We start from the raw sequence: 27715 nt of genomic DNA, 5'->3' as shown, positions 1-27715 counted from the left end.
ATAATTTAATCATTGATAATTATAAGTAATAAATGAATCTTATACGTCCTGGGTCAAGGGTTCAGCACATATGGCGGGCCAAAATGCCAATACATCGCTATATATTGAAAATGTATTACCAAATGCTAGAGCATCTGACTTTCCACATGCACAGCAGAGGAAAAAAAACTGAATGCAAAATTGTGATCTCATTGAATCTCTCCATCTAAAGTGCGAATATCGTGGTTCCTGGGTTAGGGGTCAGGCACGTAGCATCGTTTTTAAAAGTGGGGGGGGGGGGGGGGGGGGCAGACTCATCCAAAAAATCTTGACAAGCCAAAAAAAAAAAAAAAAAAAAGGAAAATTTAAAGTTTCTCAAAATCTTCAAAATCCTGGCGTATTATATAACTTCAATTTCTCTCCTTATTTCCTTATTTTCATATCAATTTTTTACATACTCCCAAAAAAGTAGGGGGGGGGGGCAACTCCAGGATAATTCCATTTTTGTCCCCCGCCGCAACGCGGTGCGGGGACATAGAAATGCCGGGCGTCCGTTCGTGTGTCCGTGTGTCCGTGCGTCCGTGTGTCCGTCCGTCATACTTTTTTGTAAGCGCTCTCATGCCTACAAATTTTGACGGATTTTCATTAAATTTATACCAAATGTTTATACCACTAATACTTTGGTCAAGTTCGAAAATCAGCATTGGTCGATACATTTTGTTGGAGTTATGGGACTTTGACCACAATAATGACTCCGTTTTATCCAAAAGTTGACCTTGTAAGCGCTCTCATGCCTACAAATTTTGACGGATTTTCATTAAATTTATACCAAATGTTTATACCACTAATACTTTAGTCAAGTTCGAAAATCAGCATTGGTCGATACATTTTATTGGAGTTATGGGACTTTGACCACAATAATGACTCCGTTTTATCCAAAAGTTGACCTTGTAAGCGCTCTCATGCCTACAAATTTTGACGGATTTTCATTAAATTTATACCAAATGTTTATACCACTAATACCTTGATCAAGTTCCTAAATTAGCCTTGGTCGATAGACTCAATACTAGTATACTGCTTGACAGGTGGGGGACCCAGGAATTCTATTCTTGTTTCTATGTAAATTTAAAAAAAATTGTTGCTGCAAGAAAAAGTGGGGGGCCAGCCCCCCCCCCCCCTGATGCTACGTGCCTGGGGGTTCAGCTAGGCCCTTGGGAGGGGTCAATATGGATATATAGTAAAAATGTTAATTATTAGAAAATCGCCTTCACTATCTACGTCCACAGTAGTGGGACGTGAAATGAATGCATGGTTATGTCCGACTCCGTGAAACCCTCTACCTATGTTGTGACTGGGTTGGGTTTAGGCCGTAAGATAGGGTCAATATAGCCACATAGTTTAAATACCGGTATATAAAATTTCAAAATATTTTCTTCTGTACATTTACAGTCGTGGAAGACAAACTGCGTTGCTATTATGTTCTCTTTAATTGTAAATTTTACTGCAACTTGGACTAGGATGTGATTTTTGTATTTAGGGGAGGGGTGTGACAAATATGGCCATATAATGAACATGTATTTTGTTTAAGTCACTTAAGTCATTTTTGTAATTTGTTGCCGTTTGTCATGCAACCTCCGATAACAATTTATCACGTAATGGGCGGTTGTGTGATTGTGGGCATTATATATGAAACTGTAAATATTTTAAAGAATTGATGATTATTTGGAAGCCCCTTTTTTAACAAAACTTTGCAATTTTGCAAAGGCACTGTGTGGATGAAACATGAACCCGGGGGGGGGGGGGGGGACTGGTATATGGTCTGTACAAGGATTTAACACATCAGTCTGCTATAGCCTTAAACGCTTATTCTGTTGGTGCAGTATGACCTAAATTTGGACAAAGAAAGAAAAAAATATTCCAATAAAAGCGATGTCAAATCGACTGATTACTACAGGGCCATCCACAGAAAGGAAACCTTATAATTTCTTACCATAAATTATCAGTAGTTATTAAAACCTCCAGCTTTTATTTAACGATACTTTTATAAAATACATAACAAAAGTGAAAATTATAATGAATTTATTCAAAACATTATTACCTTATATTTACATTTTCCAGTGTCTTTGCCTGTGATAACACTACATATCGATTTTGTACTATATAACCCATAATACAAATGACGCCAAATTGAGGCGCCAGCGGGGTTTGCTTATTTATATTTATATATTTGATCATACGATTGCTTAAAATTATATAAATATAAGTAATAAGGAATCATTCTTTGAATATTATGAGGTAATAATTTCGGTCGGGGCGTGATCAAATCTATCATAAAGCCCTTCGGGCTTTATTGGATTTGATCACGCCCCGACCAAAATTATCACCTCATAATACTCAAAGAATGATTCCTTATTCCTTATTTACATCACATATACATGTCAAAGAACAGCCTTTGATCATTTTCAGATTATTTGAATAAAATAACGAAATAAGAACATTGGATCATATTTATTAAAACCAATTGAAATTAAACAGTGGGTTTGGATAATTCACTGACAGTAAGAATTAAACAGAAAAGCCTTACACCAACATGCAAAATAATCCCGTCTATTATGCATCAGTCACTTCACTTAAAGCTGTACAGATTTATCTTTGATCAGTTTCCCATTCAATGAACTCTGTGAAAATGGAACAAATATTATGAAATTGCGTTCCCTTTCACTAAAAACTCAAAATATTTAAGAAAATAACACATATCTGTAAATAACTAACACAAATCTTATCAATATATCTTAAAGCTCATTAAAGTTTTGATATATAATAATCAGTAAACATTTTCACAATCCAGCTTTGAATGTAAATTCTTTATGTAATGCTCATTTTCAATAAAAATTTACTGGTACCATTAAAACACTCTTAAAGAAATTATAAAGCTACAGAAGTTCTGATGCTAGAATACTGAGGAAATAGGCCAGCCCCTTTCCATCACACAGTTAGCACTTGTCTTATAATACTCGTGTGTATGCATAAACCACACCCACAATTTCATGCTACTCCACTTCAATGCCCTACATGTTTCCTTGTTAAGTAGCAAATGATATCATATATCTAAATGTAACTATGGTAACCCAGTTAAACCAGGGATGACACCCCTAGGCCACATTGGTTTAACACCATTACATGTATTTGATGTACTAGTACATGTACTATATATATAGTGGTACTTTACATGCAGCTACCTTGATTTTATTAAGTTCCAGTCCCTTACAATCTCTTACAAACGAAAGAACAAAATGGGCAAGAGATGTAATAAATCTTGGCAAACTTCCAAGAGATTGGCTAGTTAATTACTATCAACAAGGCAAAGTCTTCTTAATTTACCCCTGGACTCCAGATATTTTGATAAAATTTCTCACATAACCTTTTACTATATAACATATTAATTGTTTTTATAAGAACATTTGTCACCCCTATTTTCAAAGAGGATAATCTCAGCTACCGATCCGACACAAGGGGATTGGCTGGAATCATCCCAAGTTTTCACATTTTTACCCCAAATAAATGTATTTTGTTTTTCTGGCTTACAGATTACCCTTTTTGTTATATTTATATGAAAACTATTGAAAATTAAATTACAACTACAATTGAAAACAAAAAAAATGCTGCTTAACTTGGTGTACTAGAATTAGACTCGGCCTCATGGTCAACATGGTTATCTACCTATTTGAATTGTTTATAGCAGCAGCTTTATCATCTACATGTATCAGATATATAAGAAATAAAGTCACAACCCATTTTATAAAAGCATCTTATCATCTGAATTATGTATATGTACTATGCATGAAGACTGTTCCATAGGCGTCGGAACCGGGGGGGGGGGGGGGCTAGGAATTTCATGATTTTGAGGATTAGTCTAGCCCCCCCACTTTCAATTTGCTTCCGACGCCAGTGCTGTTCTGTTGAATACTTTTGTAGATTTCAGTATGTAAATCCTGAATTGGGGTAAAACTACTATTAGTTTAAGAGGAAGCTCCTAAATAATCCAAGTTCAATATGAAATCACACTCAATTCCCTTTGGTGTGCACAATGGTTTTTCTCTGCAACATAGTGTTAAAAACAAGAATATATAATCAGCACAATTCTAATTACATTAAGTCATATATACAGGCAAATATTTATAAGAAATGGGAACAAATAATCTTATAATTTGAATGATAATGATGGTAAAGCTAATAAATATTTTGATAAAAGAAAAAAATAAAATCATCGTTGTCAGTTTGAAAACAGCACAGCATGATGGGTGTCTGGTAAAAATGTTGACACGTACAATGTAGTATTAACCACGGTAGGTACTGTGTATAACAACACAAAACAGGGTTGTGATTACAGTATATGTACAGACTAACCACAGTAGGTACTGTGTATAACAACACAAAACAGGGTTGTGATTACAGTATATGTACAGACTAACTATACACACAAGGATGGTGGTATGCAGAAGATATGTACAAAAAATGATGTTCTGAGGATGACCTTGCCTGCAATACATGTTTATAATACTTGAGGCTTATGAATCACAATAAGAAGGTAGGCTCTGTTAAGTTTCCTCTTCTTGCAGATCACGAAACAGTGTCAGATGTTGTTTTTGTGAGAATGAAAATGTCCTTCCACTGAAAAAAAAAAATGAAAGTTATGAATTGGTTTTCTTTAAAAACATGAGATCCATATTCATGCATTAAAATACCAATTAATAAATTGAAAAGAATCTATATGCTTCATATGGTAAATAAATTTCTTTAGTGCATTTTATGTTGTAGCTATATAGTAGTACTTTGTTTTATGGTATGAATTTGTGGCCTTGGATTAACAAAATAGGGTACCCAGTAGTCTTTGAGAAAAATTTGATGATTTTTATTGCAAAAGCTCAAAAGGAACTGAAGACATTATCAACAAACTATTTTACTGAACCAATAAAATTGTGAACTTGACCTTTGATCTAATTAATAAGTAGGGATATTCTTTAAGTGCTAGAGAATCCCCATCGCAATCTATTGCGAAAGCTGAGTGGAAAGTCAAGACATCTGGATATCATTTAATGAATCCCTGAACTTGACCTTTGATATGTCTGATAACCAAAAGGGTCTTCTTTAAGTCTCAACGATTCACCAAAATTAAGTTTTATTGCAGGAGCTGAAAAAGTTCATGACCCTTAAAAAATAACCAGAAACAGTTACAGACAGATGGACAGAGTAAGCGAACATTCAAAGACACTAATATTCCAGTCAATATATTTACCACTTCATTCGTTGCGATATCTCTAGGAACCTCGTTAATATTGTTTTTTGCATCAGCATCAGCACCACGTTGAATCATGATTCGCAGAAGTTTCTGTTTCTCCACACTACTCTCCATTCTGACTCCCGCTGCAATGTGGAGTGGGGTGTCACCACCCCTGGTCACCGCCTGCAGCTTGGACACCACATCAGCATGTTGTGACGGAGTTTCAGCACAAAGGAAAAACTTAATGAGATCTAGGTCCATAGTGTCAATCGCTAACATCAGAGGAGTTTTGCTGCTCTTGTCATCCTGCAATAGATAAATATCATCACATTTCTGAATTACCTGACATGTGTACCAATCATGACAAAATTATTTCTTCACAAGAAGTTCAAGATTAAAATAAGTAACGGAATAAACATTTATTGAAGGATGGGATTAAACCCATGGCCAGCTACAATTGAACTTCGATATCTTGAACACTGACATCTTGAATACCTTGGATATGTCGAAGTAATTTGTAAGTCCCAACAACTTATTTTTTAAGTATTTTATCCTCAATATCTCCAATTCTCCGATATCTTGAATTTTTAAACTTCATCTAGTTTGAGATAATGAAGTTTGACTGTACTCTCAAATGACATCTGTGCAACAACGATTTTAGAAGAAGTTTCCTACATATGTGTAAAGATACTGGTATATGATAAAAAATATTTTTTTCAAAACTATAATGATCATTAATATGCCTTCCTATAGTAATCCAAACTGTCTTGTAAATGAAATGCTATCCAATGCAAAAAATCAGCATGCACTTCCTTCTATTATACATGAAATTTAAACATTACAAAACTTTCCTTCTTTCACCAGTAAACCAGTAATCTTTTAAGGAAACAAATGTTTATTTGAATATACTTAGTGAAAGAAAAGACAGATAAAGACTATTGAATTTTTCCCATGCACAAATTCTTCACAATGGGTCAGGATAGGAATTTAACATCTAAATTCAACACTATATCCTCCAATCAACAGGGTTTTAGGGAAACAGATTAATTAGATTCTGAAGTGAATGTAATACTGATGACCCACCACTTCGTCTGTGCATACTCCAGCATCTACTAGGGTCTTTATACATTCAGCACAGCTGTTGGGGAAGGCAGGACTTTTCCTACATCTGTGAGTCTGGAGTGCCAAAATCAAAGGTGTAATCCCTAGAAAAAAATCAAAAAGACAGGTAGTTAGTAAAAAACTTGCCGGTAAAAGTTATAATAACATTAGCTGTGGGATGCTTGTAGTTCTCAGAATTGTCATTAACATTCTTCAAAGTGTATTTTGTAAGGTTTAATTATGACTGAAGGATTGACATTTGTTCCCTCACAGGTACCCTAACATTTTTATTTTTTGTGATAAACTGATTTCCTAGTTTCATAGATAAATTATAGGTACATGCGCCTGTAAATAAGTCAAGCAGTCAATTTAAAGTAGGTTTGACACTGCAATACAGTTAAACTCACTTAGATATATCAGTGTTGAATTAAAATTTTTATTTATATCATAAATATATGTATATAAATTAAACACAAGGCAATGCAAATAATCATTAACCGTATTAATGAGTTCTAGGAAATACTTGCTGTATTGAAATATTCAATTATTTTTTTCTAAATCAAAAAAAAATTTCCCACATGAATTTCCTTATTCTTTGATTATGTTTTTGGAAAAAAAATGCAAATTGATCACAAGATTTCCTTGAAAATAACAAGATAACAAGGCTGTCTTGAAAATATTGATGCCTCAATTGTCTAACCAAACAATATAATAAGACACAATCCCAATTCATCTGCAAGGATTTTGGGTTATTCCGGTCTAATCTTCTTTGTCATCATCAGATTAAATGATCATCCCAGAAAATGCTTACTGTCACTTAGACTGCGAATGTCCAAATCTGTCTCCTCGCAGTCAATCAAGGCATTCAGTACGTCTAAATATTGGTCTCCCATCTCCGCTGCAATGTGAAGAGGAGCCCGGAATTCATACTGATCCATTCTGACTATGATCTTTCCCTGAATGTTTGGATCTGCTCCATGTTGCACCAGAAGTTTGACCACATCAGCTCTTCCATCTAGTACAGCCAAAAACAGGGGTGTCTGCAAGTAAAAGGCTCTGTCATTATCTTTATGAAGAAAAATAAAATCTACTACATGTGTACCAGCAATTTTTTATTCTCATTTAAATGGCATTCCCATATTTCTCTTGAAAATTTGTGACTATGGAACTTTGCAGTCAAGAGTCTACTAGTTTCATTGCCTTAAAGCTTTTTTCCCCCCTTAAGAGTCCTTCCTCTGAATTTTTGTGAATTTTTTAATAAATTTATATGATCTCATCACAAAAGGGTTATGTATCTCTTAGATGCAAGAAACTTTGAAAGGCAAGCGATAACACATACAGAAAAGCATTCCAGTAGTTGATACATTACTGAGAAAAATCAATCTTGGACACATGTACATGCATGTGCATGAACAGATTTTAATCCTTGACCCAAAACGTACCCTCTGTAGGTGGTTCTGGTCATTGATGATCTTTTTCAGGACATCCTCCCCATCCTCTAGCAGTAGATTAATGATATACTCAATGAACCCCAGTTGACTTCCAGCAATGATGACCGAGTGAAGAATGCTGTCAACAGGAAGCAAATTGATGACATCAATGGAAATACAAAACTAAACACACCCATAAAAATTGTCAAATTTTTATCAAAAATATTTTTTACTGTAAAAAGGAAGCAAAGTTAGGGCAACAGTGGAAAAACAAAACTACCGGTAATATACATCAAAAGAAATCATAAAATTTTAGTTTTTAAATAATTTTACTTCCTACTAACCTCAGCATTTTAAAAACAACATACCATGGTACATACATGTATTTTAGATCTATTAATTTCCTCACAAATGTTAATCAAACAATCCATAATTGGCGAGTCTTGTTTGAAAAATAAAAGAAGAAGGTTTTGACATTCAATTAATCATACAATTGATATGATCTAGTAACTCACTTGTCTTCATCAAGGTCCTTATCATACATAGCATCAACATTGGTCCTTTTTGGGGGAGAAGGTTTTGACTCATCATCAATACTACTCGGACGTTTTGTAGACTTGTGTGAAGAACTGTCTGTTTTCTTTTTGGTACCCACAAGATCTTCTGCATTAATCTCCTCTAGGTCCCGGAAATCCAAATTCACTGAGTCAGGGCAGGCAGGGGATTGGCTAGTCTGAGATAAGGTGGGGGAGGAGAGGGCAGGGTAAGCTGGGGAAGGAATATAACATGGTGACGGCTCATTGGAAAAATTGGGGGGTGGGGATCCTGAATAGCCCGAGGAGGGGCTACTTGCATAGAAAGGAGGACTCCGCCTGTATGAGGATGAACTGCTCACGGAGTAAGAATGAGATAAAACTTTGTCTTGACTGCTTATGACATTGTCAATCAGGTCCAGTGTGGGGCATTCTAATGGAATGTCATTCAGTTTATTATCATCCAGAGTCAACCTTGGAGCATAGCCATCACATTCTAAGTCATTATCTGCAAGACACCATCAGCTAGTGTTAATCCTTCAGCAAGACAAATCATTAAAACAAAAGCAATCACATAAAAATAAGAGTAAAATTTCTCTGAAATTTGATTTCAAAGTCTGCATTAAATTGATAATTCACAGAAACATCTTATGGGTGATTGAACTCTATTAGCCTATACATTTCACACCTACACTTAAAGACCCGTTTTTACAAGCATTGTCTCTTATTTAAGTTACTGCTACAAAATTCTCTGCTTTATGTGAAAAGAAAACTAACCAGTAGTCGGCCCATCGGGCACATCTAAAGCTTTAACATCTCTCTGTGGTCTCACAGGGTCGTACAGGTATTTGCTGGACAACTCCTTAATCTTTTGGGCAGTTTTATTCTGATGAACCCTGAGCGTGTAATTCTGAGCGGCCTCATTCCATATCTGACAACCTGAGTCCAAACCTGGCGCATAGTTGTATTCTTTGGAAACTGTTGACCATGGGAACTGAGAGTTTGCATTGTTGTTATAGACATAGTCTGGTTCTCTTTTTGTAGTGCTATATGGGGGCCGGTAACCATTTTCTAATTGGAAACCAGGGCCCCTCTTTTGGAGTGCCTGGAACAAAAATAAGATGTCACGCACATTGAAAAAATATACCGGGTATTTGCTTATTAAAAATTGAAGATTTTCTAAAATATCAGGTAAGTAACATGACACAACAAATCAGGAAAATGAATAATATACGGGTATGTACATCACTGAGCCATCATAATAATCATCACTTTGGAAAATTGTCAATTTAAAAATTAATTCATATAAAAAGATGTGCATTTAATATTGACAACAATAGTATTTCCCGTGGTGGAGAAAAGACATAAATTGGAAATGACCTTCAAATCAGGATGTAAAAAAAAAATCAAAGACACCTTTCTGATAAAAATATGACTTACAGCGTTGTTCTTTTCATTTTTGTTGTTTTTGTTGGTTTTAGTGGTTCCCCTTGTCTGATTTTGGGTTGATCCTAGTTTGAGACTATCCAATAGATCAATAAGGTCCTCTGTTGGCTTGTCTGCTTTCTTCTTAGTCAGTGTAAGCCCTGGAATATGTAATGTACATTAACTATCTAATATGTAATTTACAAATTCTTTGTTTCTCAATATTGATACCTGGATACTTGTTCTTTTTAATGTAACCAGAATTAAGGTTGCTGAAATGCCAAAAAATTACCAATCAGATGCACCTGAAAATTTTGATTATGATTAACTTCTCTTAACCATGAACTATTATTGAGGTAAAAGAAGCTTTTAAAACCAAACTAAAGCTATGCCATATTAGTACTGTATACAGGGTTATTTTTGCCATCAACACTTGCAAACGGTTTCCCCCATCTTAAATTCGCCCAGACACGCTTGTGTATTAAAGAGATAAAGTGGAACATAGGAATTCGCCCAGTCATAAATTCGCCCTTTGATGAGGGCGAAAGGGGCGAAAATAAAATGGGGGGGGGGGGGGGGGGGGGGGGGGGGGCGCGAATATTTCCCTGCATACAGTATTCAATATCTGTTTGTAACTTGATTTTTTATTGGTGAAATGTAAAATTAGTACACTCATCTATATACATGTCCATGTATAAAATTTTTAAAGATGACGTTTAACAATCTACGATCCTCAGCAATGTCCGATAACTCTAAATTATGCAGAATTTATTTATCAGTACCATTAATCTGCCTTTTATATAGACAAATTTTATTAGTCTTGAAGTGTTAATATTACACTATGCAATTAAACAAACCGCTTGGCTAAGTGACTCCAGGGAGATCTAGCTACCACCTACAGGTAAAGGTTCGAGCCACCGTTTCACCGATAACACCTTTTTTAAAATTTGATCTCTACCTATATATGTTATTTATTCCATTATATTCACCGTGGCCAAAATTGCAATTACTTTGTAAAATGCATGGATACCATCAAAAAATTTCTTTTTATTTCATTTAATATAAAGTTTGAAGTGTAAAAAACATTTCTAAGATTAAAAAAAATACTTTCAGGCTGAGGATTAGAGAACCCTAAATAGTTTGTTCAGAAAAATGCATCAATTTGCATGGATTTTCCTTTGAATTTTGTACTAAACTTTTGATTTTTCAGTATTTTCATCTTAATTTTTGTCAGTACCTGCATCATTATTGAATTATTACATATAGATATAAATTCAATAGTTTAAATTGAATTTACACTCATATAAAGTGGGTTAGAACAGATAAATGCTTTTTTTATAAACAGTTTGTAATTTGTAAGCATAAACTGTAGAGCACATATCATAAACATATGAGTCAAAGAAGAAAATATGAGATATGTCCTTAGCATAAAATGATCAAAGGTCAAAAGAGATATTTGAGTGCTGTATCATATACACTTTATGCGTACATAATGATTAATAAATTATCAGCTAGGGGGATTGTTAATGTACTGTCTACTGAAATATTGATTGCTCAATTGCTCAATTTATAAAATTGAAAATACACATATTTTACTTTAGAATGCTATATTTCATGGACATATTATTTCATTGTGCATGTTATCTACTTCATGAATATAAACATATCTTCTGGGCACTTGATCTGAGTGGAATTCAGCAGGTACATATAAATATATAATCAAGCATTTTCTGGAAAATGGAATTATAAAATATATGAAAATTAACATCTGCTAGCTCACATATTTATGAGCATTGTAAAATAAATGTTAATAAAGAGTATACAGTTGATGTTTTAAATTAAATTGCTCTTTAAATTATTTGCAATTACACAGCATTAAATCCTTTTATATGCACTTAATAACCTGATTACCTGTATCTAAGTTTACAGACAATGACATGAATCTCTATTTGTCTCAATATTGTTTAATGTATTTAACTTGTTGACATTTAAATATTGGTTTTTCTTAAAATTTCCCAAACTAACTATCATAATCAGTGACAGAAAAGGGAATTCCACAGGCCTACAAAAGGTGGTGTGTTATAGTTTTGGAATTTCCAAATATTCAACAAATATATATACACCTGTGACAATTACCTGTAAGACATTTAAAACGTGTAGAGCAAATCAATAATTTACACACTATATAGTAAAATAAAAATACCATTAATAAATGTTATAATTAGGTTCAGAAACTATTTAAATAATGCCAAATTCACAATCAACGTACTGAAGTACTGAAAGCCTGGCATGAAGGCAGAGACTTTTGATGTGTAAATATGCATCATAATTGTGTGGTAAAGACTGTCTATCTCTCTCTAATGTAGTTAGGTAACGTTAAACTTAACGTTACATCATTATAGAGTATAATCGTATCATCAGTCCAAAGGTGTTCTTTTGGGGATCATGAAGTCCAACTTACCTTAATTTTTTCTTGGAGTGTTTCGCTTGACTAGTCATATACAGTCAAAAAGTACACTATAAGAATCAACAAGTATGTACAGTATACATACGCAGTACAGATGATACACATAAACACTTACCCTTCGTAATATTTACGAGGTCTTCCACCGAATCATCTTGTTCCGAAGCTTCTCTCTTGTACACTAAACCGTCTGTACCCATTTCAGAATCTTGTATCCATCTTTAAATCTTATTGATAAAGTTAAGGAAGTTTCATGAACTCGCCAACTTCGATGCAAACGTAATTTTTCCTACATGGGAAATCCCCTATATTGTCCTCTGACGTCATTCCAAAACACGCGGAACTTCTCGGGTCTTGACTAAAGATTATATTGGAAGAGGATGGGAAAGGGGGGGGGGGGGGTTAATAAAGGATTTATATTTATAAATAAAATCCGCGATAAGCGTTTTGTTTTTAAAACAGGCCATAATTAAAATTTAGGACATGTCCCAGATAGGATATAAAAATACAGTGCTATTAATATATTAATAAATTTTATTGACGGAAATTGTGCATAAAATCTTCATTAAAATACAGACAATGCCAACTTTCTCGGTAAAAAAGATATATACTTTAATTTAGGATATTGACTATTGAGATCGGAGTTTATCCAATAAAAAAATCCAATTTTGTACTGTAAATTTTTAATCCCATTGATTTTCATTGATATCCCAAACAGGATATTAGAACCATTTTAACAAGACCTTGGCCATTCAGTAGGATGTAATTATCTATATTTTGCGTCAGAACAAGTGAACATAAAAAAATGACGCTGGTTTCAAGCAATATATGCACCGGTTGTGTAGTCTTAGCTCATAAACCCATGGGTTACTGTTTACAAAACTACCCAATGTCCAAGCTCTTGTTAATAGGTTTAAAATGGTTCTATCCCTATGTGTGAATGCAGACCTAGGGACATTTGCTGATAAGGTTGGGGGGGGGGGTCTATAAAGCAGATATAGTTGTCCAGGGGCAAAGATCCTATTTCCTGTACAAAAAAAATCATTGGATACAAAGTAACAATGGTAGATTATGGAGAGGCCAGAGTGTTCCAGACAAATGTCGATTTCTATACATATAAGATAAGCAATACTTAAAAAATTGTTTGTTTAGTCAAAAATATATTTCATCTAATATATGCCGATTTCTTTATTTTCAAAAGTTAAAAGCATCTAAACATTTGTTGGAAGCACTTTTTAAAAATTGTTTGTTTAGTTTAACAATAAATTACCTTACATATAAAGCTTGGTTCATGTGACTTTTAATATTGATTAAAGTACTAAACAACATTTCAAATTTTGCTGCCATAGCAATACCAACACAAGAAATTGAAAAACATATAAATGTACATCATTTTTATTGACTTGATTAATACACAATTAACACTTAGTAATGAACATTCAATATTTACATATAAACAAATAAAATACAGAATGATGATAATTCATTTTTCGATGAAAGGCGAGAAATGAACAAGCTAATATGGAAAAGTGTTTTCATCATCAAATCAGACATGTACCAGTATTCTTAACATTTTATCCATACATATGTAGAGATTGTTGAAGAGAAAAGTCTTGAGCTTGGAAGAATCATATTGTTTTCCTGACATTAAAAGGTATTTCCATAAGGAGTTATCAGATTTAGTTAAGAAAATTTCTTCAACATTAGTATCTTGGGGTCAATGCATGATCATCTTGCATAAAAATATCAAAAACTAAAATTTTTAAAAAGTTCTGACACCCTGTATTTGATTTTTGTTAATGTGATTTACCAAAAACACAGAAATTAAAAATACAATTAATTGGCAAAACAAGTATGAAGTAATTTTTAAAATCAAAAAGAGTAATTTATCCATTCATAATGATTCTATGAACCACAGGTAATCTACATTTTGAGTTACTTGAATTTGTAAACAATCAGAGGGGCCAAGCCCGTTTTAACATTTATTTCAATGTAACCATAAACAAAGAAATAAATGTTAAAACGGGCTTGGCCCCTGTGTATACAATGATATTGTTCTAAGCAAATACAATGTACTGGTATTGTTCCAAATTAGTAAGTCCATACATTTTCATTAATGCTATAAAGCATAAGTCACTGAATATTTACATGCACTTCAATCTGAATACAAGTTAATTCAATCTTCCAATGCTTACAAAAGAAATGTGGTATGTCAATAGACACATCCTAGGCTTGAGAGCATTCAAAGATCAAATCTGAACTTTTAAATCAGAGTGATGTGTACCTTTAACACAATATAATCTAATGCATCATTTAAAACAAAAAGTCTATTAACACATAAAATATCAGACAATAAAACATGTCAGACACAATAACAAAGTAACAGATTATCTTCCACTGTAAGTCCTGAGTAGCATCTCGAGAGTGCTTTCAACGCGACCTCCTTTTTCTTTTGGGTGGAGACACTGTGGTCTCGGATGGCTGAGATTTCCGTTTGACTGCTTCTGTTTTGGCCTTGATCCTCTCGCTCCTGATGAACAGCTTTCCTGACATTTCCATGGCTTCTACACTGACCTTTTTATCCGACTTCTTGCCTTTGGCGTTCTTCCTTCCTGCAACTTTCCTTATTTTAACTGTAAGCTTCTTTGCCCGTGGTGACCTTTTAACCCTTGCTGTCTTCTTCTTAGGCTCTGGGACAACTTCCTCTTCTTCTTCATCCACTTCATCTTCCATCACATCCTCCTCCTCAACCTCATCATCATCAGGTATTTCCTGCTTGAATTTTCCACACTCCCTCTTGTGACGAGTAAGACTGGTCTTGGTTTTGAAGTAGACATTGCATTTCTTGCAGTAAGGTTTCTCCACTCCTTCATGGATACGTCTGAAGTGTCTGTCTCGGGAGACCTTGTCGTAGAACCTTCTGTCACATCCATTGCATGCAAATGGGAAGATTCCAGTATGACATCTCTCATGGATCTGTAGGTGAGCTCTTTGAGTAAATGCCTTTTCGCAGAATGCACATTTGAAAGGACGTTCTCCAGTATGAACTGTTAAATGTCTTTTTAGCTTTGCATCATGGGAGAACTTCTTGTCACAAAATGGACATGGATACGGTTTGATGGTTGTATGCACATTGAGTATGTGATTGTTGAGCTCACTTTTTGTTGGGTATTTTTTGTCACACTGAGCACACTCAAATGGACGCTCTGAAGTGTGAACCCTTCTCATGTGGACCTCTAGCTTGCTGTTCTCAATGAATTTACCACCACATATTGCACAAACACAAGGCATTTTCCCTGTGTGAGTCATCATGTGACACTTCAAACCATACTTGAACATAAAATTCTTGTTGCATTTGGTGCACTGGAAACATCTCTGTCCTAAAAAAAAAAAGAAATAAACATTGATAACCAAAACATTTCATGTTAACAGAGAATAAATATCTTTTAATACAAATGCTTGACATTATACAGGTTTTTTGTAATGTCAAGAGCCTGTGTCATAAACATATATGCAGCATGTTCAAGTTACCTTTTGCCTTTATATACACAATAATGTCTAGTTCTTTAACTAAATATAAAACCTAAAGCCTAATGAAACATAAATCTCTTTTTAGAATTAATTCTCAACACACCTGTGTGGCGTATCAGATGCTTTTTGATGGTGTCTCTCATTGTGAACAGCTTGTGACAAGTTGAGCATTCAAATACTCGGTCACCACTTGCATTGGTGGTCTCCCTGTAACTGCGGGTCTTGGCATTGTTTCTCATGAGCTCTTCGACACTCTCCGTCACTTTACGGAATCTCTCGCAGCAAGCTAGGAGATGCTCCTTGGGGACTCCTATTTCACTGTAATCCTCATTGTCATCGCTGTTGTCTTCACCATCACTGGGACTGGCTTTTGGAACATATTTCTTCACCCAAGAGTTGACTGTCCTGGAGACCACATTCTTGCTTGGTTTCTTGGCCTTGTACGTTGGTCTTTTGACACGCCTGGTTCGGTAATCTTCATCATCATCGTCATCTTCATCCTCTTCAGAAAATTCTGAGTCAGTACTTTCATCTGACGTAAAGGCTGCCTGTCTTTCCTTAGCTTGAGGGGAGTAAACCATAACTCTACTCATTGGTTGATCTTTGGGTCTGGAGGATAAGTATGACAAATGATCTAGTCCAATGTTAGAAATTTTTGCTTTCATATCAGCATCACTGCCATAACTACCATCATCACTAAACTCTCCTGATTTTGTTTGTCTTTTCTGCTGTGCCTCTGCAACAAAAAATAATGTAAGTACAATTAACAATTGAAAAAAAGTATAGTGAGATTTTTAAACACACTAGCCAATGTAATAACCATTGCAAAATGCACAAAACATTCACTATAAAAGTACATACTCTTTCCTCTACGAGGTGAACTCCTAATGTCTTGAACCTCCATACTCTCCACCTCCACCTCAGCTGGTTCAATATCATCACCAACAACAGCATGTTCAGCAATGATGCCAGAGTTGTCCCCCTTGTCATCTACCATGTACACAAAGTTTTCTACTTTGGGTTGCTGCAGCTGCTCTGCGATAGCAATCAAAGAATTTGCAGCATCTGTGTCAGTGGGCACATCCACTGCAATTTCCTGCGTAGCAAAAACATCCTGTGTCTCAATCACCATCTCCTCTGTCTGTTCAGATTCAGTGTTTTCTATGATATATTTATTGTTGTCCTCTTCATATGAAACAGTTTTCAGCTCACTGGCCTCAGGTGATGTCACAACATACTGAATGGTGCTTGCTGTAGTCTGTGGAAGATAGGTAGTCTCAGTGGTAGTGACTGTCTGTGGGGAGCTGACAATAATCTTACAGGGTCTGCCGCCAATATTTGGAAGAATAGAGCGAGCACCAGTTATAAGAGACTGTCCCTGACCACCTTGTATTGAGAAGCGAGGTGAGGATGAGTTGGGGGAGGTGACAATGAACTGCAATGGCTGGCCAGACTTCCCAACATTACCAGGGAGGATGATTTTGGTGCCTGCTGCTAGGCGTGTGGTCGACTGCTTGTTGCCAGAGTATTTGGCAGGAATAATAATCTGAGTTGGAGATTTGGGACTGACTTTGTTCGGCATAGGCTTTAGAAGCTCCTCTTTCAATCGACTTTGTGCTGGAATTTTTACAGTCTGAAAAATGAAATGAATATGTATGAGACATTGACAAACTGAAAGAAATTTACATTTGCTATGATATTTTTTTTTATTGTGGTTTATTAATTCACTCATGAAGTTATTTGATTAAAGTATAACCTTTTACCTACCTGGACCAATTCTGGCTCTTTCTCCAGATTGGGTGGAACATACGGCTTTGTGTTGTTGTCCATTTTGCTTTACTTGAAAAAAATAATGATGCAAATTTTCATCATTCATTCACTGTATGGAAATTCATATTTTCTTAAAAATAGATACTAATATCAAGACATATATCAGAAATTTTACTGCTAACCAAGATAATCAAAGACCACAGTCACTATGCATACTCATGGACTCAAGGCTTATACCTATTGAGCCCTAATAAGTTTGAGTTTTAAGTCAATGAGAACCCACAGCCCTGGTGAATATTTATTAAATAAAATACAAAAGTTACCTGTAACTTTTAAGTTAAAACAGATCCATCAAGCTTCATGAAGCTATAACATCTGCTTTATTACATTACAACAAAATAACTCACATGGGGTGGATTGAAGAGTCTCGTGTGAGATGTCTAGGGAATAGAATAGTACTGCCCCGCTCCTACTACTTAGTGGGTTAATCCTTTAGCTCAGAAGAGGGTTGGTTTTTGAACTGAACGGTAATTGGTTCAAGCCTAGTTGTGGTCATTCTATTACGATGTATAATGCTGAATTTCAAGTTGAGTGAGATGCTATATCTTATTTAGATATCATAGAATGTTCTATCGTTAAATTGACAGATGTCCTACGGACCCGGTTTAACGATAGTATTCGTCCCATTTACTCGCTTTGTAGCAAATAAAAAAAATTATATTGCGCTGTATCTCGCCTAAATTTTCATATGATTGGTCTTAAATACCTACAATTTTACTCTTTTATAATCCCATATTAACACATCAACTGTTTTTGCAACGAAATCACTGCCACTTTTAACATCACGTTTGAAAATTCGCTGTTTATGGTCGCCATGTTAATGATAAAATCTGAGACATTCTGATTGCAATTTCCGACAAAATAGAAGGCAAATTTAAACGTGTATCTTTATAAAATGTCTTGGTACGACTCATTAAATGGGTATTTTGTGGACTAAACTACATATGCATGTTCAAAAAGGTTTGGAATGTTTAAAAATGTGTTTTTCCCTTGCAGATTATTTTTAACAGACTTAAAATCAACGCGAAGCTGATCCGCTTCACGGCTGCTACATTGCAAGTATATGGGACGAATTCTTTCTGTGACCTGAGCGTAGCCTGGTCACAGTAGGATTATTCTTTCTATATCTTATTGAGAGATGGTGCAGATATGAAATTAACAATTTATAAAAAAAAAAATCTACATAGGCCTACATTTATTATCTGCATAATACAGTATTTGACTAAATGAAATGTTAGATAATTAAAAATTTGATATAGGCCTAGGTAGAATTACTATGTCAACATAGTAACAGAGGAATCTCGGATTAAATTCGTGTTGACCATTCGTATTGTCCATCAAGTTTGGGAGAATGTTTATAACTATCTAGCATATTTTCTTCTCTCCTTTGGAGATCTTTGTGTAATAATGTCATGTACAGGCGCCATTTTGAAATAAACATTTTCCATTTGCAGTAACCGAGTAAACTCGAACTATTTCCAATAAAAGTAAATTAAACAACACTGTGAGCAAACTAATGACACAATATAACTAGGAATTAAACAATTAATCAAACAAATCACCTTTTGTTCAGTGTCTGTGAAATTTGGACGCCATTTGCAATTTTCAAAAGGTTTGGAAAGGGAGGGAAGCCCGAGTAAACTCGAACCGTCAACGATAAATACCGTTAAACTGAGTTTGCAGTTGAAAAATTATTTAACAACTTACAAGAAATAGCATGAAATAACAAGAAAAGTGATACTTACCTAAATATGCGCTTTAGTAATTTGGAGAGAATTTTCCGCCTCGCAGAAGCATTCCGGAAATCCGAACTACAAATGTAAGTATAAAATGAAATAAACAATGTAACCAATTCCGGATTGATATCTTATCTATGACCTGTAGAAGCTAATTTTTCTTGTTTATGCTATTTTATAGTAAACTATATATATACTGTGTATCAACAATATTTATTTATTATATATTTGCAAATTATTTATGAATATTACTATTATAAAGTCAATAACTATAAGTAACATGTACTATAAAAATGATAACTGGTATCATGTTAAGATCTCATGCAAAATGGTGCGAAGAAGGAGAAAAATCAACAAAATATTTTCTATCCCTTGAGAAAAGAAATTATAAAAATAAGCGTATAGATACACTTGTAGTAAACAATACAATTCTGACAGATATAAAAGTTATACTAGAAGAAGAAAAAACTTATTATCAGAATTTTTATAAATCATCTGAAATAAATGTAACTACCGGTAAAAATGAATTAACCTTTTTCAATAATTTAAATATTCCTAGAATATCTGAACAAGAGACAAAGAAATGTGAAGGTGAAATTAAGGAATCAGAATGTCTTAAAATTCTATCCGACTTCAAACTTAATAAAACCCCAGGAACCGATGGCTTTCAGGTAGAGTTTTATAAATATTTTTGGAGCGATATCAAAGACTTAGTTCTTGAAAGTATAAATTTCTCCATTAAAAAAAAGTGTATGTCATATGATCAAAGAAAGGGTGTCATCACTCTAGTACCCCAAAAGGATAAAGACAGAACTAATTTAAAAAACTGGAGGCCTATATCCCTTCTAAATTTTGACTATAAATTAGTGGCAAAGGTGTTAGCTAACAGAATCATTGACAGTTTACCAAAATTAATTGATCCTGATCAAACAGGTTATATAAAAGAAAGGTTTATTGGTGAAAATATCAGAACTATTTCAGACCTTATTGCATATACAAATTTGAAAAATATCCCAGGCTTGATTTTACTAGTAGACTTTGAAAAAGCTTTTGATACAGTTGAGTGGTATTACTTAGAAAAAGTTCTTAGTATATTTGGGTTTGGAAATAGTTTTAAGTCATGGGTCAAAATTTTATATACTGATATTTCTAGCTGTATAATTAATGATGGATACACCTCAAATTTTTTCAATTTAAGTAGAGGAGTAAGACAATTTAGGCTGCCCTCTATCACCATACCTATTCGTATTATGTGTAGAAATTTTAGCAATAGCAATAAGACAAAATAAAAACATAAGAGGTATCAAAATAGGTGAAACTGAATTTAAAATCAGTCAACTTGCTGATGATACAACTTGTTTTCTTAGTGATGAAGAGTCAGGTTATGAAGTTCTCAACATTATGCAAAGGTTTTATAAATTATCTGGACTAAAAATAAATTTGAATAAAACAGAAGCAATCTGGATAGGATCAAAAAGAAATTATAAACCAGGCACTCTGCCAGTAAAATGGTCCAGAGGGGAATTTTTCTCCTTAGGTGTTTGGTTCAATAGTGAAAATGAAAATAACGCTGTCGACAAAAATTTAAAAACCAAATTAGAGGATTTAAAAGTAACCCTTAATCTCTGGAAAATGCGTAATCTATCACTTTTAGGGAAAATTTTAATTGTGAAAACGTTAGCATTGTCAAAACTTGTATTCCTAGCCTCTGTCATTCCAATACCAGAAAACATAATTAATGTAGTACAAAAATAAATAAATAAATTTATATGGAATTCGGAGATCCCTAAAATAAAATATACTTTTAGCTGTCAAAAGTTAGCTGATGGTGGACTAAAAGCTCCAAATTTTGAAATTCAAGTTAAATCACTTCAAATAAATTGGATCAAAAGATTTTTTAGTGAGAGTGATGCAAAATGGAAAAAATTAATAAATGCTTTTTTTAGTAAAATAGAAATTACTGATCTTCTCTTAACAAGATGTAGCCTGCCAAGTTTTCCAGCAAAGTTACCTACCTTTTATTATAATATAATTACTTCATGGAAAATATTTAGAAATTGTATGAATGAAATCAGTATAAACCCACCCATTTTTACAGAATGCTTGTGGTTTAGCAATTTTATATGCATCGACAATAAATCAATCTTTTTTTCTGAATGGTATAAAAATGGTATAATGTTTTTTAAAGATATTATTAACAATGATGGTTCTTTCTTAACCTTAGATGAGTTTTACGAAAAATTTAAATTTAAACCCTCTTTTCTTCAATACAACAGTCTTCTTTCCTCTATCCCAAATAACTGGAAAAAACATGTCAAAGACAAAACACATCCTCCCCATAGCGAAGGGAATATAATGCACTCCTTGTCTGTTCAAGGAAAACTTATACCATTAAGTGAATTAAAATGTAAAGATGCATATTGGATTTTAATTAACAGTTGTAAGGAAATTACTCTCTGTATTCAAAAATGGTCAGAAATATTTGAAGTAGAAATTCCAGTCTCTGATTATAAAAAGATATTTAATTTACCTTTTCAGTGTTGCACACAAACTAACGCACAATCTCTTCAGCTCAAAATATTACACAGAATCATAGTACACAACAAGTCGCTTTTTAATATGAAATTGATTCCAAGTCCGAACTGTACATGTAACACAGACAACTGTAATGAAATTGACACTATACATCATAGATATTTCCAATGTAAAAGCATACAAATTTTCTGGAAAGATCTAATTTATTGGTGGCAACAACATATAGAAAATGTCAATCACTTAACAATGCAAGATGTCATATTTGGTATTTACAAAGTAAAAAATGTTCCACTAAATTATTGTATTTTACTTGGAAAATGCTTTATACATCTAATTCATTCAAAATCTCCTGGCAAACAAATTGAGTTCATTGCTTTTAAAAATTTTCTAAGAAACAAACTTCATGCGAAAGAAAATTATCTTTGTTCGAAGAATCAAATGCTTATTTTTTACGAATTATGGCAGCCAATATTAGTTAACTTATAAACTGTAGTCTTTCAGTATTATATGGATTGTCTTGATTGTTTGAAGATTGCTGATCAATGCTTTCTACCATGTTAAAAACTAAGATGCATGTATATTTTAGATCCATGTTAATATTTTAGCTCCATGTCCAATTAAGTACTCGTATATTGATCTGTTTCCATGCTATTTATCATTTATTCTATTGTGAAACGTTTTGAATTATGTTCTAAAAATATATGTACCATAATTGTTGAGCCAATAAAATATTCACTCACAAAAAAAAAAAAAAAAAAAAAAAAAAAAATGATAACTGTATATATTGTATGTATTATCATATTAGGAGAGGAACGCAGCGTAAGTTGCAAGAACTTGTTTCCAATCCTCTTGTGTAATTACATATACACAATAAAATATGTTCACATCACATATTGTATACATGAAATAAATTCTATTTCAATACGTCAAAAACTTTTAGAGCTTTTTCGATCCTTAATTTTATTGAAAATTAAAGGATTATAGCCACAATTTTTGAAAACTTAGAACCCTCTTTCCTAAACGAGTATCTTTAAAACAAAGTGATGTTCAATATTAAACACGAAGTATCAAAGGGTCGATCATTAAATACATGTACACAATGTGACATTGTACCAGAGACATATAAATAAATGTTATTTATGTCTCTGCCATGATTATACATGGTGCGGGTTTCAACTATTGAAAATGAACACGTTTTCGTTTCTCCATGGCTGAAAATGGGGTTAATTTCCTTATTTTTTTGGATTTTTATTTTGTGTTGACCCGAACAAAAACTACATTTTTTAAATATTGTATTAAAATGGTTAAATTACTGAACAAACTTGGATTTATAAATAGATATATCAATTCAAGAATTTGGTCTATCAACAGTAATTCACTAAGAGAATGAACCACAATCTCTGATAAATCGTTGAACAGCTATAAACAAATACTCTGGTTTTAGGACGATATTATATACCCAAAACACAAAATGATAGGAACCTTTCCTGTAATCTTTATTGACGGTTATGGCTTTCAATAATATTTCTTCTGAAGAGATCGAACTTTAAAATACAGTTATGTCTAATTTGTGTGCGTATGATATTTATAATAATTTTTTGAAACCTTACACTTTTAGGAAGCGAACAAAATTTGGAAGAGCCACTGACCCCCCCCCCCCCCCCAAAGGACTATATATTATAAGGGCCTAAAATGGCCCCCTAAAATGAACATCATCATTTTACTATCATTCTTTGTTTTCTTTGTACAGATATGTATGTGATGTGTTTACATAATATTCATTTTGGTTCAAGTGCCCACAATTTAGAAATACGACATTGTAAAGACAACCTTTTCCCGCCATTTTTGCATTTTTAGCGTAAAACAGCTTGTTTTCAAGCAGTTTTTCCTTCCGAAAACATAGAGCGCATTCTTGAACAAATAAAATGTTTTAATCAGAGATGTATCAAGCCAAGACTAATAAGTGACAAAAATTTTTTCCTTGTTCAAGCATGCGCTCTATATTTCCCATTCGTAAATAGATAAGAAAAATGTCAATTTTTGGCTGATTTTGATTGAATTATAGAAATGGCGTCACTTCTGACGTCATATACTGCCAGTGAGTGCAAATAAATCAAATAAATAGATGAAAAATAGATCTTATATCAACTCTTCTAAAAAATTAGTTAACATTTTATTGTATCCGAAACACTTAGAAAATGGCAAATTATGGGGGCCAAATTTAACTTTTATCATATATAGTTCTTTACCCGTTTTGAGTCACCGTGTCTTATATATAGGAAGTTTTATGGGAAGGACGGGTATTTGTATTACTTTTTAGATAAAGATTATTGACAGATAGAATATCAGATATTTTATAAAAATAGTAAAAAGTATTGAAGTTTTGTTGTTGATATTTCTTTTATTTTCATTTTTATCAAAAGGATAGAATTTTCTATCATTCTTTAAAATACATGTATTATCATGAATAAAGGGACAAATCTTGCTAAAAATATGAGTATAGATACAATTACATTACGCACTTTGTAACACAAACCATCTCCAAATCCTTTGTACCCATCTTTAATAAATGATAAATGTATTTAAAAAAATTTTCTTAACGTTCTACACCTATTCATTACGGACCAAATGTTTTGTAATAAGGGGTCCCAAAGAGTCAGACCGATTGCTTTTAAAACTATAAATCTTATATACCTCGATAATTTCAGACAGTATGATAAGAACATCTGTTCCAAATCATGCTGTTAACAATGTCTACTTATATGTCTTGTCTTAAGAAGCCAAACAAAATTTTTAAAAAATGAAAAATAAACTTGCCAAATTATTAAATATGTATTTTATTTACATGTAAATTATAATTATTTACATTTTTTGTATATTCATTTTCACTTCCTATATACGCATTACATCTATAGATAAAGTCGTCAACGGTTTGTAAATCATATATTTAAAAAAAAACCTTTTAGATAGATGTACATTTATTTATAGCCAATTGTAGTCCATAACATACTAAGATATTGAAAATTGTTCAATAACTGGAAATACACTATATTGTGGCATGTATTGTATACTAACTACAAATGTTTCACGTTTATAATTCGCAAAAGTAATTAAAAGTTTTGCGAAAGTTTTACGTTTCTTTGTAAACATTTTTATTTTTAAACCATATGAAACAGCTTGTCATTCAAAGCATGTAAATTTCTATACAGGCTTATACGTGACCATTTCAATTTGCAATATTTTTTTTTCAAATCACCAGAAAATCGGGTTAATTGATTTTAAATAGAAAAACCAGACCGGTGGAATAATTGAATATGAAAGGAGGAAACTATTTTAAAGCCAATTTTACTCTTTGCTTATTCTGACAAAGGATTGTAACTAACTCATTGACTTGATTATAAGTTTATTAACATATAACAAACATTACAAAACTCACCGAGAAGAGGTACACCTTAACAAGACAAAAATAATCAAATATGAAAACCATAATTTGAAATGAAACAAAGAAATCATAATGTCAAGTTATCTTATACAATATGATACATTTCTTAGGACTTTTCATTAAAATCATGTAAATATCATAATATCTTTTATAAGAATTTTACAATATTTTACCATATGATACAATAATTAAGATATTTATTTGATAAAATCTTGTATCAAAAAAAAAAAAATTGTATATCATGTGATACAACAGGACATTGTATTTAATTTGATACTGACAGTATTTGTCATATGATACAACATTAAACAAAAAGCACAATGCAATTTGGTATCATTTGATCGTTTTATATCATATGATGTGATATTAGTATCATATAGTATAATTTCATACGATACTATTTCATTCAATATCATGATATAATTGTATCATATAATATTTTATGATATCATGCAATTCTGTATGATATCATACAATATCATACACGACACAATGCAATGTTATACTTATAAAATGATATTATGTATTATATGATATGATACAATATTGATTTTAATACATGATGATACAATATTGATTAATTCAATACTGTATCATATTTATGATGCTTTGAACAACTCATTAAACTTTCACCTGCCTCAGCATCCAGATAAACAAGATCAAGTCCTGTATCTGAAGCCATCTCTTTATTATATATACACATTAATAGTTATATCAAGTTAAGGATCCTCGACACCCCTTGACTTCTTATTTTCATGAGAGTACGTCACAACATGGCAATTTCAAGGTATTGTGAAACATTTTGTATCGCCAAATTTTGGTGTCTATCTCTGTGGCTCAATGGGTGTAGCTTTGGTCTGCCAACCCACAGGTCCCGAGATCGAAAACTGTAGGGACTTTTGTTTTCATAAGCAGCGGTAAAATTTAAAAAGATGATTCTTTCCCAAAAATTGAATTTTTTGGGGGTCATTTTCAAGTCGAACACATGCTAAAAACCCATATCTTTAAGTAATTTAGACAATAATTTAGGCTTGTATGCAGAACTTTTTCCAGGTGTGTGGAGGACCCTTAACTGTGAGAGTCTGTGCAAGTCTGATTGGGTATGAACAGGATTTACTTCATTTGTTACCGTCTCCAAGACCCTAACTCCATTTGACATTACTCCTTTAAAATATTTTTAACCTGAAGATGCATCTGGAGTATCAAAATAACTTTACATATCTGAAGCTAGCTCTGTGAGTCATTTACATACAGGCAGTTAAAAATCAACCATGCAACCTTGAATAAGGAGGGCAATTCTCCCCCTTCTCCCCCTCAATTTATGTGCAGGGGCTCCAAAAAATCTTTAACCTGTCAGGGACATACATGTATGTATCATAAGATGCACCATCCATGAAAGTTTGATGAGGTAAGTAATAGCAGTAACTTAGATATGGCCATCAATGGGCACCTGTTCAAAAACTTTAACCTGCTCCAAAAACCTTTAACTTCCTTCGGCAACTGAAAGTTATGATTTAGCATTCCGGTCTGTTCAAGTCCAGAAGTATGCCTAGATATACTCAATCTAAATAAAATTAATAATAACTTATACACAGCCCCTGCTCCAAAAACTTTAACCAGGTGCAGACACTGACACATAATGTATAGCATATGCTTCTCCCGATTTCATCTTGGTGAGGCAAAAAGTATGGTCATTTAAAGGCATATTTCTTTATGATCATATATTCAACAACAATTTTAAAGACAGACAATATAAATACATGTATTTCTCTTATATATATGCAGTGAATTTATAAAGATTCATGTATTTGTTCCATATATATTCTCTTGTATGAATAGTCATCCACTGTATAATCTTTTTCATCACCAAACCTTGGGACTCAGTTGAGACTTAGATACACATTTAGAATATAGATTTGCACATACATGTAAGAATATTCAAATCCTGAAAATACATGGCTATGTAATGGGATGGGAGAAATAGTGACAGACCAGACCAGAATTCAAACCCAGGCCACTAAATCTCTAGTCAGATGCCCTACTCACTGATCTATCTGGCACTGGTATTTGAACCAGTCTGACTGTCACATCCCTTAAAATGATCTTTGCATTTGTAGATTGACATCCTCAGACAGGAGTTAACCTGTCAGTTCCAGTGGTTGGCAGGGCATCAAATGTAATGGGAGAAGAGAAATAGATGCACCAGACTTGGAATTGAACCCAAGCCCCCGAATCTGTTGTCAGGTGCTTTACCCACTAAGCTATCTAGCACCAGTATTCAAACCAGTCTGTCTGTCACATCTGTATTGCATTGTACATGCATCAAGAAACACATGATTGAACTAAAAGCCTCAAATGTACCCATGCAAAAACAAATACTTTTTCTCCTGTTTCTCCCATACACTATACAGCTAAAAAGCAGTGACTG

At 33.3% G+C, this 27715-nt stretch overlaps 2 protein-coding genes across 4 annotated transcripts; both read right to left on the bottom strand.

Moving 5' to 3' along the window:
- Nucleotides 1–2472: 2472 nt before the first annotated feature.
- LOC128155215 (ANK repeat-containing protein nipk-1-like) lies at nucleotides 2473–12524 on the bottom strand. Its single transcript, XM_052816820.1, has 9 exons — nucleotides 12332–12524; nucleotides 9765–9910; nucleotides 9102–9429; nucleotides 8307–8832; nucleotides 7804–7930; nucleotides 7173–7401; nucleotides 6344–6465; nucleotides 5276–5566; nucleotides 2473–4650 (listed from the first exon to the last, which is right to left on the bottom strand). The coding sequence occupies exons 1-9, from the start codon at nucleotides 12411–12413 to the stop codon at nucleotides 4600–4602; spliced, it is 1902 nt and encodes a 633-aa protein (XP_052672780.1). The 5' UTR covers nucleotides 12414–12524; the 3' UTR covers nucleotides 2473–4599.
- Nucleotides 12525–13594: 1070 nt separating this feature from the next.
- Nucleotides 13595–19385, bottom strand: LOC128155743 (zinc finger and SCAN domain-containing protein 2-like). 3 transcript variants are annotated; one of them, XM_052817585.1, is made up of 5 exons: nucleotides 19320–19385; nucleotides 17512–17583; nucleotides 16606–17377; nucleotides 15848–16480; nucleotides 13595–15593 (listed from the first exon to the last, which is right to left on the bottom strand). In XM_052817585.1, the coding sequence occupies exons 2-5, from the start codon at nucleotides 17572–17574 to the stop codon at nucleotides 14644–14646; spliced, it is 2418 nt and encodes an 805-aa protein (XP_052673545.1). In that variant the 5' UTR covers nucleotides 17575–17583; nucleotides 19320–19385; the 3' UTR covers nucleotides 13595–14643. The 3 variants fall into 3 exon arrangements, with proteins under 3 accessions (XP_052673545.1, XP_052673546.1, XP_052673547.1); XM_052817586.1 differs by lacking the exon at nucleotides 19320–19385 and adding an exon at nucleotides 19137–19215; XM_052817587.1 differs by lacking the exon at nucleotides 19320–19385 and adding an exon at nucleotides 17922–18178.
- Nucleotides 19386–27715: the final 8330 nt, after the last annotated feature.

Source organism: Crassostrea angulata, chromosome 7 (genome assembly GCF_025612915.1).
Source record: "Crassostrea angulata isolate pt1a10 chromosome 7, ASM2561291v2, whole genome shotgun sequence".
Taxonomy (NCBI): domain Eukaryota; kingdom Metazoa; phylum Mollusca; class Bivalvia; order Ostreida; family Ostreidae; genus Magallana; species Magallana angulata.
This window is presented reverse-complemented; position numbering and strand designations above follow the sequence as displayed.